The sequence below is a fragment of the Gavia stellata genome, chromosome 36 (genome assembly GCF_030936135.1).
Source record: "Gavia stellata isolate bGavSte3 chromosome 36, bGavSte3.hap2, whole genome shotgun sequence".
In the NCBI taxonomy this organism is placed as follows: Eukaryota; Metazoa; Chordata; class Aves; order Gaviiformes; family Gaviidae; genus Gavia; species Gavia stellata.
Window position 1 is genome coordinate 678,448 of NC_082629.1, and position 15,582 is coordinate 694,029.

Consider the following 15,582-nt stretch of genomic DNA (forward strand, 5'->3'; position numbering starts at 1 on the left):
ACGGTCCCCCGCTTTGCCGGGGGGGCCATAGGACAGGGAGGGGATGGGATGGGAAATGATGTCCCTGCGGGAGCCGGGCGGGGAGAGGCGTCCTTTCCCCAGCGGGGAAGGTCCAGGCTCTGGAGATCTGCATCATCTGCCCCGGAGCATGCCCAGCCGTGGTGCAGCTCTGCACGCCTTATCTCAGCCCTGGCAGCTCTTCCGTTCGCTCTGGCAGCTCTGTCCCCATCCCCCTCCAGCCTCTGGGTGCAGTGGGTGCCCCTTGGCACCCAGGGCAATGCCTGGGCGGGGGCAATGCATCCCTGGGATGCCCAGAGCCCATCCTGCACCTGCCCGTGGAGCACCCGATGGTCCCACACCATGGGCAGGAAGTGGAGGAGACCCCCCATCTTCACGCCTCTCCTGTCCCTGCAGGGAGACCCCCCGCCCGGTGCTGCGGCCATGGAGGGCGCGTCGGTGCTCAGCCCCTCCTCATGGGAGAAGCGACGCGCGTGGGCCAGGCAGAGCCGATGCTGGCGGACCACCGTGGTGGAGGAGGAGGCGGCCGCCGCCATGCAGGATGTCCCCGAGCTGCAGCCACCCCACCTGGACGACGTCTTCCTCGAAGGTCGGGGGGACCCCAGGGTGCACATGGGATGGGGGTCCCTGCATGCTGTGTCATCTCACGGGTGTTTCTGTCCCCCCCCAGGCAGCCCCTCCAGCAAGATAGAGTCGTGGCTGCAGGAGTGTGGGTGAGCTGGGGGGCAGGTGGGGGCAGCCCTGGGGGTGTCTCTGCCGCCACGCCATTCCCACAGGGATTTCGGTGTCACTGTGGGGCTGGCGAGGGCGGTGGGACGATGCTCGTGCTTGGCCCTTCCTGGAAGTTGCGCCCGAGTGGTCGCATGGGTGCTGGTGGGACGGCGGCGTGTCGTCCCCTCCTCGCTCCCTGCTCGTCCCCGCGCAGGAAGCGCAGGTGGCACCCGGCCGCGGCTCTGCCACATGCTGGGGCCACCGGTGTGGGGTGCCGGACCCACACTTGGCATCACGCAGGCGCCTCCAGAAAACCCCCGGCCGGGCTGGGAGAAAAACCCAAGCATCGTGCTGGGGGTCTCCAGGGTCTTCCAGGGGTCTGGGGTACCTGGGCTTGGGGCTCTGCCGTGGGGACCCCCCTCCCAAGCATCCCACCATGGCGCACCCTCCTGCAAGCCCAGCCGCTGTCTCCCTGCACCCCATCATCTGCGCCCCAGTCCCCACCGCCCATCCTGCCACACTCAGGTCCCCCATCCCACCTCCAGCCCCCCAGGATGGGGACGGGGGGCTGTAACCGGGGGTCTGCTCTGGCACAGGTCATCAGTGGAGGTCCCACCAGAGGAGCTGGGCTTGCCGGGCCCCTACGGTATGTCGGCTTTGCCCCCGTGGTTCTCCTGGGGTGCTGAGGCTGGTGGTCCCTGCGCGTCCCCAAAGCCCACCCAGCTCACCGGCTGTGCCCGAGGCACGGGGCGATGGGCAGGGAGGTCGTTGAGGACCTTGAGACCTGTCCCCAGCGCTGGGTGTCCCCGCGCCTCGCAAGGCTTTGCTCTCTGGCAGGGTGCGGGAGCAACGGGACCAGCTTTGAGGACGACCTGACCCTGGGAGCTGAAGGTACCAGCCACCCCCGGGCGTGCTGTGGTGTCCCCACCTGCGGTGTCACTGTCACCCCACGGGCAGAGCTGCCCCGGCGGAGGCAGGGGAGCTGGGGACAGGCAGGAGCAGACCCGGGGGGACAGCCACCATCGGTAGCTTTTCCTCCAGGAGGGTTTCAGTGGGGCTGGGCTGTCCCCAAGCTCTGCGTCCCCCCGGGCTCTGGGCTGTGGCCGCCAGGAAGGACATGTCCCAGGGTGGCAGGTGTGGGACCTGTCCCCAAAACACGCCGTCTCACTCCCTGCCGCCTCTCTGCTCCCTTTTCCCAGCTCTTCTGCTACCGGGGAGCGACAAGGCCACGGGCAGGTGAGGTTTGGGGTCCGGGGGAAGCTGGTGGGGAGGCTGGGGGCACCATCCCCATGCATCCCGCCGGCAGCATCCCCTTTGCTCAGCCCCGTCCTCCTCCCCGCCGCAGAGCTCTGCGGGACAAGTACCTCCACCTGGGGCACAGCATGGCATCCAGTGCGCTCTCCAGCCTCACCACCAAGACCAGCTCCAGGTAGGAGCTGGGGGGGGGTCTATGGGGGGGAGTGGGGTCGCCCCCATGTGAGATCGGTCCCCGTGGGGCTGACCTGGGGCTGCCCCCCATTCCGCAGCATCTCCGAGGTCCTGGAGTGGTGGCAGGCAGACGCCGAGGAGATCCTCTACAACCTGGGCTTTGTGCAGAGCGAGCCGGGGGCCGTGGCCCGCATCCCCGCGCGCTTCTTCTCGGCTCCTTCCCACGCCAAGGGCATCGACTTCCAGGTCTTCCTCAAGGCCCAAGTGCGGCGCATGGAGATGGAGGACCCCTGCTTGATGCTGGCCAGTGAGTGACACGTGGGTCCCCGAGCCCCCCGCCCAGGGACACGCCGAGGCGTGGGGTGGGATCCACCGTGCCGGCTGGGCTTTGCTCCTTTGGCATGGTGAGAAAGATGCTCCCGTGCCTCAGTTTCCCCACTTGTGAGCTGGGGGAACACACCCAGCCCACCCTGCCCCTGTCGCAGCCCCCTGCCCCTATCTCCCAGCCCCACCGAGCATCCCACAGCCCCCCTGAACCCCCCCATCTCCTCCCGGCCCCCCAGGTCGCTTCCAGCAGGTCCAGGCTCTGGCTGCTACAGCCGATGCTTTCTTCTGCCTCTACTCCTACGTCTCGCGGACCCCCGTGCAGCGCATCTCCCCCTCCCGCTTCGCCTGGGCTTGTCCCGACGTCCCCGACATCCGCGTCGCCCCCACCCAGGCCGGCACCCTCTCACCCGTGGAGCGTCTGAAGAAGGCTGTGTCCACCATGTGCCTCTACACGTCCCCACGGGACGAGGACAGCCCGGGGGACACCGGCCGGGCACCCACCGTGCCCACCGGCCAGCCCAGCACCCTGGGGAAGGTGGTGCAGGAGGTGCTGCAGCGGTCACGGGAGGAGCGGTTTCGGTTCGACCCGGCCGATGTCCTCGAGGGCTGGGGAAGGGATGGGGATGCGGGGACGGTGCAGCACCGGCGGGGAGCAGAGTGGGGTCCCCCAGCGATGCCGTCACCGTGGCTGGGGCAGGGTGTCCCTGCGTGTCCCCATCACGGTGGTGCGGGTGCCCCGGTGTGCTGCGGAGGGGAGCGGGAGCCATCCCAGAGGCCAGCCCCAGTGGGGACGCCGGCGGGTGCTGCACGGGGATGCCTGCAGCGGTCCTGTCCCCATGGCTGGGAGAGCGGTGACAGCCCTGCGGGGGTGGCTCAGGGCACTGGGGGTGCTCCGTGCCCAGTGGGAGCGGGACGGGTTTGCACAGAGGAGCACCAGCCAGATGCTGCTGCGAATGTCACCTTGTCCCCAGCGCCAGGGCCCCTGACCCCCCATGCCAGCCAGGTGTGGGTCACCCCTCAGCACCCAGAGGGGCTGGGATCCGAGGGGGACTCTGGCTTCGGCTCTGGCTCCGGCTCCTGGGGGACATCGCCCAGGGGGAAGGCAGGGTCCCATGGGTGCTGCCCGGGTCACCCCCTGGACCCCGCTGGGGTATGTTCCCCCAGCTCAGACACACCAAGAGCTGGAGGTCACTGGGCTCAGCGAAGCAGGGGCCGGCGCCGGGGGGGGGCCCCGAGGGACCCCGGGCTGCAGCAGGGCGATGCACCGGGGCTACAGCCCCCCGGGAAGGGCCTCTCGTCCCACCATCCCGGCTGGCAGGAGCCGGTGGACTCCTTCGAGATGGAGGAGGTGAGGGGCGATGCCGGGGTGATGGGCGCAGCGGGGTGGGGGGCAGGAGGGGACTGGGAGCGGGGGGCAGCAGCACAGCGGGTCCCTTTGGCTGGTGGGTGATGCCAGGCAAGCCGGGGCGGGGTGGGAAGGAGCTGGAGCGGGAAATGTCCCCGGAGCTCTCTCAGGCTTTTAAGGTTTGAATGATTAAGAGCGTCAAATGGAGCCTCTTGCTGGGGGGAGCTGGGGTCACGGGCACAATGGCCGGCTCCTGCGCACGCATGCATGCCTGCGCGGGCTCGCGCATATGCACAAGCATCCTTGCACACACAGAGGGATGCACGAGTGTGCAAAGATGCAGGGATGCACAAAGATGCAGGGATGCACCTTTGCACACACACACGTGTGCACTGGCGCACTAACCCAGTGCAGCTCCTCACCCAGCCCGGCTGCATCCTGCCTGCAGGTGCTGAGCGCCAGCGAGGAGGATGATGATGATGCTGATGCCTGCGAGGAAGCCAGCCAGTCCCTCCATCCCTCCATCGGGATCCGGAGAAGTAAGTCCCGGGGCTTTCCCACCCTCCTGGGGGGCAGTGGGGGCGGCCAGGCTGCCAGCCCACCGGGAGCCCGGTGCCAGCGTGTGTCCCTGTGTCCCCCTGTCCCCCTGCTCCAGGCTTTATGCTGCATGCCAGCAGCGGGCAGTCCGACAGCAGCGGCTTCATGGAGGAGCTGGTGCCCAGCCAGCCGCCCGCTGCCTGGCTCCACGGCTCCGACCAGATGGCCTGAGGCCACCGCAGAGGGACCTGGGCTTGCGCCGGCGTCGGCAGGAGCCACGGTGGGGTGCCAGATGGACCGTAACGCACCGCCACGTTTTGGACACGGAGACCATCCTCAACCGAGGGCTGAGCACTGTGTGTACACATGTGTGTGTGTGTGTGTGTGTGCACGTGTGGGTGTGGGTGCACGTGTGGGTGTTTGGCACAGAAAACCTTTTGACTCAGGACTTTTGCCCCATGGGACACACGCGTCCCCCCCTCTGCCCAGCCTGCCGGCGCTGGGGCTGCGGCTGTGCCGGGGCAGCACCGGGACGTCTCCCCCAGCCCCAGGGCAGCACGGGGGACATCTCCCTGTGCCTGGCTCTTGGGGACATCACTTGCACTTTGGCCACGGTCGGTCACCCGTGCTGCAGCGCCTGTAACACTAGGTTTGCCGGGCAGAGCCAGCAGCACGCTGGAAATAAAGTTCCCAAAGGGACGATGGTGGCTGTGTCCCTGCTTGGAGCTGCTGGGGGGGTGGGATCCGGCCCTGCCCACCCCCTCTGGGGTGGAGACCCCCAGCAGGAGCCCTCCTGGTGCCCCAAAGGGGTCTGAGCTGGGGGGCTCTGCTCTGCTCAGCTCCGGGTCTTCCCAGAGGAAGCTGCCACCAAGGCTGGGGGGTTCCTGCCCCACAGACCCCATGTACCATCCCAGCCCCGTGCGAGGGCTCACAGCGGGGCTGGGGACCCGTGGTGCCCCCCACGGACTCACGTGCCCCGGCTGGGGTGCAGCCCAGGGGTAGGACTGGAGCAGTGGGTGCTGCTTGGGACTTTTTTGGCCTCTCCATCTTCTCTCGCCCCTGCTGAGCCTCCCTTCTGTTTCCTTATCGGGGTACTTCATGGCTCCAGGCCTATTCTTCATCTTCCTGCCACCTTATCTTTCTGGCTCGATGTTCTTCCCCTCTGCGAGATCTGGGCATCTGAAGGAAACCGCACCGAGATGATGCTGGGGTCCGTGCCGGCTGCTACTTAACCCCTCCTGCGCTGCTGCTGCCGCTGCCGCCGCACACCCAGGCAGGGCACCGGCAGCTTTGTTGGTGGCTTTTGCCCCAGGTGATGTGGGCACCAAGCGTGGGCACAGCCCCGAATTGGGCAGTGGAGGGTGGCGGGTGCTGGCTGGGTACCCCAGCAGCCTCCCGCAGGGCTCACCCCAAAGTGGCCACAAGCTACAAATTCAGGGTCCAGCTCTGCTCCGTCCGCTCCAGGTCTACCCAGGGGACAGGGACAGGTCACAAGTCACCCAGACCAGAGCCCTGTGACCTCAGGAAGGAGCCACCACTGTCCCCCTCCTCCCTGGGCTCTCACAGACCCCATCCCGGCTGCCCACCACGGTGGTGGTCCACGACCCTCCGCTCTTGGGTGCAAGGATGGCACCAGCTCCAGGGCATCGGCGCTGGCGTTACTGGAAAAGAAAAGTCGTGGTGGATAAACAAACCCCAGGCCTTCCTTGTGGAGAGCAGCCAAAGATGGGATTATCCTGGATTAGCCCCACGGCCCCTCTGATACCAAGGCTGGCTCCTACCGCCCGTCCCGGCTGCGCTGTGGGTCCCATGGCGGGGGACAGTCCCTGCCTGCCGGCGCTGCTCTGCGCTGGTTTGGGCTGCCCCTCGGTCTCTGCAGAGGGTTCCATGGGGAACCCCCAAACTTGGAGGCTCCTGCAAACTCTGGTGTTGACCCCCAAGCATCTTCCCGGTTCCCTGGCTCTGCCAGGCTCCGGCTCATCCAAGAAATAAACCCTCCTCTGCTCCGGGATTTGCCGGGCAGGTCCTGGATGGGGCTGTCCGAAGCCTCCTGAGAAAGCCGTGGCGGAGCACGGCTGGAGCTCAGGACCAGGTTACCCATCCCTGGGGATGCCCGAGGCCAGCCCCATCCCGACAGTGCCTACAGGAACCAGACTGGGACCCGGCTGGAAACCAGTGCACTGAACAGAGGAACCGCTGGGAACAAGCAGCTGGTGATGGGGACAGGGCAGGGGACACGGTGTGACATCTTCATCCAGCTTCGCTGCCGAACCCAGGGAAACGAGTGCTGTGGCTTCATCAAATCTCATGCAAATGTTGAAGCCCTCTGTGCTTCTGAGACCGGATCCGGGGATTTTAGGGCAGAGCTGAATTAACCTGGTGGGATGGAGTACCTTGTAAACGGTACAGCATCAAAATGAGGTGACACTTGTGCTCCCCCGCCTCCCCACGCCGGGTATTTGGGTATTTTCTCCCCGAGCCAGGATTTCAACTGCGACCTGCTCCCTCCCGGGGGGGGGGGGTTTGGCTCCGCATCCTGCATCCGGCTGCGTGAAATCCCACCCTGGGGCAGAGCTGGGTGCTCTGAGGTAATCCTCTCCCTCCTTTTCCCACCGGGAAGGAAAGGGGTGGCCTGAGAAGCTGCACAAATCCTCCCTCGGGCACTGGGCAGGAGAAATGGGTGGAAAATACTGAGGATTTATCCCCCACCTCTGAAGCCAAGAGGCAGCAAAGGCTCTGCCTGGCACCGGGGTCGGCAATTTATGGGTGTAAACGGGTAAGTGTCCTCTTCTCTGAGCTCTGGGCTCAGGCAAAGAGGCCGTGCAATATGTGAGACCCCACCTGAGCAGGGACAATGCGATTTTGCCGGTTTTAAGCTGAAAATAAAAGACTTGAGACTGTGCAGAGTGTTTAAATTTGGGGATGAACAATCTGCAGCCTGATGCAAAAAGAGCTGGGAGCGTTTGCTCGCCCAAGGGCTGGAGGAATGATGCGGCCGAATCGTGGGAGCACCTTCCCATGGGGAGCATGAGCTGTTTGAGATGGCAGGGGAGAGGCCAGGAGCTGCAAGCGTGGACCATGTCCTATATCTGGGTACGGGTTTGCTACGGCACCCCATCCACCCCACCAGGAGCATCCCATCTGCATCCCCACCCAGGACCCAGCCTGCCAGAGCATCGCCCCGGGTACCCCCCGCGCCAGCCCAGGGAGCTGCTGTCAGCGCCTCCGTAAAGCTTTCCCTAAAACTTCACCTAAACCTTTTTCCTGCGTTTTCAGCCTGGAGGTCTGAAACCACTCAGGCGAATCCCTCCCGGCCGTGCCGTCAGCGCTGTCTGTGCCGACATCGTGGCGGGTCACGCTCGGCTGCTCCATCCGCTCTGGCCGCGGTGCGATGCCCACGCAGGGCTGTCGAGCTGGGTTGTGCCAACACCGCGCTTCCCCCCTGCCTTACACGTTGAGAGACATGACATGACTCCCTCCCTCCCTGCCTCACGTACGCTCCGGACGGGGTTTGTTTGCTAAGCAGTGCCGGGGAGATTATTCACCCAGGTTTTTTGCCGTTCACGGCAGCCTCGGCTCTCCCCGCAGAGCCATGGCTTGTCCTCGTCTTGCGCAGCTCGTGGTCCCTCCCACGCTCCAGCCCGTGCCCTTGACCTCAGAGCACCAACCCCCTTTGGCTCAGCTAATCCTTTTAATCAGCGAAGATGTTCTGAGCAAACCCCGTGTCTCCAAAAGGGGAGAGAGATGCTCTGCCCCAGTCAACCCCAAAATGAGGAGGAGCTGGAGCCGGACTGGACCATGAGGATGCTCCCGCAGGATCCCTGTCCCGCTGCCACCCAGGGAGCATGGCTCTGCCCCAATTCCCGAGTGGAGCCATCCTCCCCTCATGTTACCCCCGTGTTTCAGAGGCTGGGTGTATCAGCGTGACGATCTCCACCACCACCTCCCCTGCGCATCCCAACTCCCTGCCGGGGCCAGGACCAGGCTGGCATCACGCACCCCTCCATCTCACCACGCCTCCGCCGCTCCTGCACGTCCCCTGGCTGTCCATTATCTGTCAAGTGGTCAGAAATAAAGTGCTGGAGCCGAAACCGTGCTCCATGATGGGCAGGAAAGGTCTGGGGAGCTGGCAGTCAAGGAGCATACAGGGGCTACGGAGTGAGCTGGGGGGGCTTGGAGAGTATGGGGTGCATGGGAGGGCACGGAAGGCTTGTGGGGTGAACAGGGGTGTACTGGGGAAGTATGGAGTGTACTGGGGTGGTATGGAGTGCACTGGGATGATGTGGAGTGGGAGCCATGGAGCTACACAAGCTGTTGGGGCTTTGAGGACTTGGGAATTGCTTGGCACGCAGGGGACCGGGAGCCCTGGGAATGGGGCTGGGGCCGGTTTGGGTGCTCTTGGGGCTGGCAGTGGGGCCGGCCGCACTGCCCGGAGGGGCTGCAGGGCTAATCCGGGCTAATCCTGTCCCTGGCCGGGCGCCCGGGCACGGGCATCTTCCCACACCTGGAAAATCCCGTGCATTCCTGAGCACTCCCAGCCCCGGCTGATTGGCGCCTGCTGCCTTCATAAGGGACAGACCCCGTCCCCGGCTCATCCCTGGGTGGTTCCCGGCCGTGGCTGTTGTCCGAAATCCTCCGGGATGATGAAGCTCTGGGTCGTCCTGCTGCTGGTCGGGCTCGCCTGCAGCCTGGCTGCTGGCCGTGAGTCGGGCAGGTCCCTGCGGGGACACGGGGTGGCACTGGGGCAGTCCCTGGTGGGGGGCAGGAGGGGGCTCAGGCCATCCAGGCGCGGGTGTTGAGGGGCTGGGTGCAGAGTGGGGGGTGTCCTGCGCGCGGTGGGGTGTTCCGACACCCCGCCGAGGTGGGTGATGCCGTCTCTCTTCCTCCTGCAGTGCCTCTTGATGAGACGTCTTCCGCAAGGTCCGGTGAGTTAGGGGTCCCGCCTGTGAATCCCGCTCACCCAAGGGGGTCTGGTGGCTGGGCTGCAAGGCAGAGGTTGGGGACCCCCCCACAGACCCTGAGCCCTCCAGGGAATGGCAAATCTTTGGGTTTTTTCTCTTGTTCTGAAGGTGGGGTTGTTCCTGTTAGATGAGGATGTTCCCACATCCCTCTCTTCCCTCCAAGGCAGGCAGCGAAACATGTGGGTTGGACCCACAGGGAAGCATATGGGTCGGACCTACACAGCACAGATGGGGTCTGAGCAGCCCCGGCTCCCCGCAAACCCCGCAGCAAGAGCCAGCTCCCTCGGGGCCGGGGAAGGGGATGGTGACCTTGGCCAGGGCGTCAACGCAAGGGTCAAGACGTGATGGGCGTCAGCGCCACCGGTTTCGGTGGGTGGGTGGGAGGTACCGTGGAGGGGATGAGGAGCACCCCGTTAGGGGCACATCGGGGTGCTCGGGTAACCCCGTTTCTTCCCGCAGACGTTGAGGCAGCCGAGAGGGCTGATGGAGGAGTGCTGGCCCTTCTCGTTGACCTGCTGGACAGACTGTTGAAGGCTCTGAGTTCCAACCTCATCGGGTGAGTGGAGAAGGGGGAGCAGCGGGCGACGGGAGGGCTCCGCCACACTCAGTGGGGACAGCAATGCTGCCGCCCCAAGAGGTGTCCCCGGCTCCTTCCCACTCCGCCGCACTGGATGCCGGTGGGGGACGTAGTGGGGGGTGCTGGGGGGCCGGCTGGCTGGTGCTGTGAGGGTGGGATGGTGGGACTGGGCCAGGTCTCACCTCTTCGGTGTTTTCTCTCTTCCAGGTGACCAGCGAGCAGCCAGCACAGTAAGTCCCTTCCTTCCCGAGGGAGCCTGGGGACACGGGGTGTCCTGCTGCTGGCGGGGATGCAGCTCCAGGGCTGGGGGGTGGGTGGGGGGATGCTCTCCTGGGGACACTGGGACCCCCCCACCTCCCATGGCTGCTCAGGACTGTGCCCAGCTCCTTCTCTGCTCCTGTCCTGAGCACTGAGCACCCAAAGCACCCTGCCACGCCACCAGACCTCGCTGCCACCCCACCAAACCTCCCCGCCACCCCACCAAACCACCCTGCCACCCCATCAAACCACCCTGCCACCCCATCAAACCACCCCGCCACCCCATCAGACCTCCCCACCACCCCACCAAACCACCCTGCCACCCCATCAAACCACCCCGCCACCCCATCAAACCACCCTGCCATCCCACCAAACCACCCTGCCACCCCACCAAACCACCCTGCCACCCCATCAAACCACCCCGCTACCCCATCAAACCACCCTGCCACCCCATCAGACCTCCCCACCACCCCACCAAACCACCCTGCCACCCCACCAAACCACCCTGCCATCCCATCAAACCACCCTGCCACCCCATCAGACCTCCCCACCACCCCACCAAACCACCCTGCCACCCCACCAAACCACCCTGCCACCCCACCAGACCTCCTGACCACCCCATCAAACCACCCTGCCACCCCATCAAACCACCCTGCCACCCCACCAGACCTCCTGACCACCCCATCAAACCACCCTGCCACCCCATCAAACCACCCTGCCACCCCACCAGACCTCCCTGCCATCCCGCCAGACCTCCCTGCCACCCCATCAAACCATCCCACCATCCCACCAGACCTCTCCGCCACCCCACCAGACCTCCCCGCCATCCTGCCAACCCTCCCCTGACCCCACACCGGGGACCTCCACGTCCCTGTGTGTCATGGGGGCTCGTCTGGAGCCAGCGCTGGGCTGGGAGGGCGGACTCAGAGCAGGTTTTGGGGCAGTGAAGGACCCAGGACCAGCTCCCCCTCCACGGTGCGATTTGGGCTCCCTCCCAGGGCTGGCCCCCGGGTGCCAGCGTGCTCCCCGCGGAGCAGGATGCGTCCCCCTCCTCCCTCCGAGCACCCCTGGCTCTGCACAAGCATCACGCAGCTCCCTGACGCCGGGTCTGGTTGACTCCTGTCTCATCCCACGGCTCGCCTCGCACCGCGAGACGCATCGCTCCAGACCAAAGCTACCAATAAAGCAAACCCCTAATTGCTGCCTGCCTTGTCCCGCCTGGTCTTCGCCTCTAACCGGTGGCCGTGAGGGGTTGAAAGCCGGCCCAGCCGTGGTCTAGCCCAGGGTACGATCCTGCCGCCAGACGCCCCAGGGTCCTATCCCATGCGTGGCGGTCCCAGGGCACCCACCAGCCCTACAGTCACCGTCTTCAGTCCTTATCCGGCACGGAGACCACTCCTGTGCTTCCCAGGCCTGCTGGGACCCCTCCAGCTGCAGGGGCTCAGCTGCATCCAGCTGTGCCCAGCTGTGCCTTTGGGCCTGCCCTGCAAAGACAGACCCCAAGACCCCAACCCACAAGACTTCTCCGTCCCCAGGCTCTCATTCCCCTTACAGGGCTTGCGTGCCAGGCGCTCCGTCCCTCGTTAGCGAAGTTCGTTAGGTCCCAGGGCTCTTCCCGCCCCCTTCCCGACTGGCACCTGCCACTCAGCCCACGAGGAGTGGGGACAGCATGGGACTCTCTCAGGGTCCCCACGGTGGTCTCCAGCTCGGTGTCCCCACCTCCGGCGTGGGGACAATAATGCTCTGGGGTGTCCTGGTGCTCTGGGACACGAGGGGACACTGGGTGGCCGGGGGGTGCCTGGGGACAGGTTGGCCACCCCTGCCACATCCAGCATCTTCTGTCCTTGGGGCTAACGGCTTTCACCCCTTTCCCTTCGCTCATCACTGAGGGGGTGACCACCAGCCCGGGGGGGGGTCCTCCCGCCCAGGGTCTCCTCGTCCCAGGCTGCGGAGCGCCCTGGCCATGGCTCCAGGACCAAGATGCGGATGTGCCTGCCCCTGTCCCCACACATGGAGGTCCTGTGGGGGCCGGGGTGTTGGATTTGCAGCTCTGACACCCCCCGCTCTGCCAAAAGCCTGCCTGTGGTGGGGCGGGGGGCGCTGCCTGGTTGCCATGGCAATGAGGATGATGCTGGCAGCTCCGTGGGAAGCTGTGATCTTCCCGGGGATGGGGGAGGGAGAAGCTCCGTGTCTTTTTGGAGTCGTGGGATGCTCCAGAGAGACATGGCTCTGTCCTGGATAAGCCTGGAGTGATCCCGAGAAGGTCTCAGCTCCGTGGGGTGCAGCTTTTAGTTGTACCCCCAAATCTGCGTGCAACCAGGGCACGCGGTGGAACCAGTGCTTACTGGTTTCCAGCTTGGGAGACCAGTGAGAAGAATCTCACATCTTTGCTTGGAGGAGGGACAAAACCTGGTCGCCCATGTCCGCCCCATCGCATCTCTTCACCGGTGGTGGGACGCCCTAAATGAATGATTTTTTTCCCCCCAATAAACTCCTTGTAGGAATAAACCCAGCACCTCCTGGAGTAGGCAAATGCCTCATCCCCGTGCGAAGAGCTGCATCCTCCTCCTCGCCTCAGCTGGCAGCTCTTCCTCCAGCTGCGCACATCTCACCTCCGCCTCCCTCCTGGCATTTCTGGGCAGCTTTTTGAGTAAATCAAGCTTTTTATTTTTTGCACGCTTTCGCAGGGGAAAGGTGCGTCGTCAAAGCGCATAGGAGCTCTCAGATGGCAAAGTCCACCTCCGAGCTGGCCAAGGGAAGCGTTGGGGGTGGATAAATGTATGCAGTGACAACTGCAGCGGCCACCTCCAGCTTCCCACCGCAGGTGAGATAAATCTCATCTTAAAAAACAGCTATTTTTTTTTTCTTCTTTTTCCCAGGGAAAGGCTCCTGGCGGGGACGCCGAGAGCTGGGACGCGGTGGCACTGCCACTCTCCGCAGAGTGGGATGTCCCCGGGGAGACGGCACAAGTTATTCCTGACAGCTCCTCGCCCCATAATTGTTCCCCAAGGTGGGTTAGTGCGTTATTAGCGATGAATTTGCTGGGGATGGAGTGGAGCTTAAATTAGACTCCGGCTGACAGAGCCCTTCTGGGTTTGTGTCGGCTGGTGTAATCCAGCGTGAAAGGCTCGCCCGTGTTTGCCTATCGCACAAAGCAAGGTTTCCCTAAAGCTCGAGAATTGACCTTAAAAAGGGGCCCGTTTTTGGCCGAGCAGAAAACCTGTGAGCGAGGATGCTCGGGGCAGCAGGGTCCCGCCTGGATGTTGCTGCCTGGGAGCTGGTGACCCCAAAAGACTGTGGGGTTCCCAGTGCCTGGAGTGGGAGGCACTGGGGGATACTGGAGCTGGGGACCAACCTCCATCCAGCAGCTCTGAGGCTTCAGGGAATCTTTTTTTCTGGCTCTGAAGCATCCCTAGGCAGGAGATGGGCATGGCCATGGTCCCAGGGTGCAGCTCGCAGAGGGTCTTTGGCTCTCCATCCTTTCGAGGAGCAGGCAGATGGCATCAGGAGACACCGCGGTGTCCCAGGACATCGCCTCCTGCTCCGGTCCCCTCAGGAGCACCCGTGGCCTCAGCCTCCACGTGCAGTTTGAATTTGGAGCTCGGAGCCGTGCTGCGCCTGGAGCTGACCCAGCTGGCTGGGAGACGTCACCACGATTATTTCAGTTAACTCAATTTACTGCTATTACTGTCAGCCGGACCTAACGACCCGACACGGAGCAGCAGCCCTTAGAGGACCCATTTCTAATTAATTTTAGCTCATAAACTAATTAATGGATTTACTTGTAAATTCTCAGAAAATCCATGTTCCCTGCAAAGAGCAACCCTTTCTCTCCAGGGAGGCCGGGCATCCTTGGGGATGCTCCGCACTGACCCTGGCGAATGTCCCCCTCCGTTGCTCCTCTAGCAAAGGCACCCCTCGACTGGATCCAGGTGCCCGAAGAGATGCCTGGGGTCCTCTTCCCTAGGGATGCTTTCCCTGAGCCGGCACAGATCCGTGCAGCCCTCCGGGGATGCCGGCAAATCTCCACGCCTGGGTCAGGGCCAAGCTGGACCAGGTGCCGTGGCAGCTCCTCGCCGCCGTCGGTCCCGGGGGACGGTCCAGGGATGCTCCGGGGGGGACGGCAGCCCCGGCTGCGGAGCCGGAGGAGAGGGGGCGGCAGCTGGGCGAGGAGGTTGCCAAACGGGCAGAGACGACGGCTCTTGGCAAAGCCGTGCCCGCAGCTCAACATCTGGGGCCCGTGGTTGCCGTCCAGGCAGCAGCATCACCGCCTGTGCCAAGGCATCTTCCTCCTCCTCCTCCTCCTCCTGCAGAGCCTGGCCGGGGCAGGGGAACCCGAGACAAACCTCCAGCCTCTGGGGACTTCGGGGCAGGCTCCGGGCAGACCCCAACAGGCTCTTTGCCGGGGTGAATCCCGTCCCGAGAGGCCGGGACCACCTTGCTGACACCCGCACGGGTCCTTTTGTCCCCATCCTGAGGTTTAAGGGGTAGAAGTGGCCGCAGGCAGCAGCGGAGGGGAGGGAGCCCTGGGGCTGCTGTGGGGTGGCACCCAGGGATGTGGGGCTGTAGGTGTGCAGGGCAATGCCCATCCCAAAGTCCTGGGCCCTGGGAATGTGCTGTACCCCATGTCCTGGCACCCCAAATCTGTCTGGTGACCCCTGGGCTGTGCTGTACCCCATGTCCTGGCACCCCAAATCTGTCCTGTGACTGCTGGGCTGTGCTGTACCCCATGTCCTGGCACCCCAAATCTGTCCTGTGACCCCTGGGCTGCTCTGTACCCCATGTCCTGGCACCACACATCTGTCCTGTGACCCCTCTGTGCTGTACCCCATGTCCTGGCACCCCAAATCTGTCCAGTGACCCCAGGGCTGCTCTGTACCCCATGTCCTGGCACCACACATCTGTCCTGTGACCCCTCTGTGCTGTACCCCATGTCCTGGCACCCCAAATCTGTCCAGTGACCCCTGGGCTGCTCTGTACCCCATGTCCTGTCACCCCAAATCTGTCCTGTGACCCCAGGGCTGCTCTGTACCCCATGTCCTGGCACCACACATCTGTCCTGTGACCCCAGTGCTGTGCTGTACCCCATGTCCTGGCACCCCAGATCTGCCCAGCATCCCCAGGGCTGTGCCACCTCCAACCCTACCTGGTGGAGGACGCACAGGTTTGCACGAGTCTTCCTGCTCGAGGACCTCTGCGTGGACAAGGTCTTGCTCCCCAGATTTGTGGTGATGCCCGGACGCGGGCCCGGCGAGCACCCCGAGCGGGACGCGGGGCACCCCGTGGGGCTGTGGACTGCTGAGGTTTCTTACCAGCAGATGTCAGCTCCCGCTCGGGGATGCGCAGCCGGAGCTCGCCCGGCTCCGATTCTGGCTCTACACCATCACACACGCCTGTGGCCGGGCTGCAGCCTTCCCCGT

At 64.5% G+C, this 15,582-nt stretch overlaps 1 protein-coding gene across 1 annotated transcript; it reads left to right on the forward strand.

The window, feature by feature from the left end:
• Window positions 1-441: 441 nt before the first annotated feature.
• Window positions 442-3,133, forward strand: TESPA1 (thymocyte expressed, positive selection associated 1; the record flags this gene model as incomplete). Its single annotated transcript, XM_059832749.1, has 8 exons — window positions 442-607; window positions 689-731; window positions 1,326-1,375; window positions 1,567-1,620; window positions 1,929-1,965; window positions 2,075-2,158; window positions 2,256-2,464; window positions 2,721-3,133. Coding segments are annotated over exons 1-8 (1,056 nt in total), but the record flags the coding sequence as incomplete, so codon positions are not given.
• Between the last annotated feature and the right edge of the window lie 12,449 nt (window positions 3,134-15,582).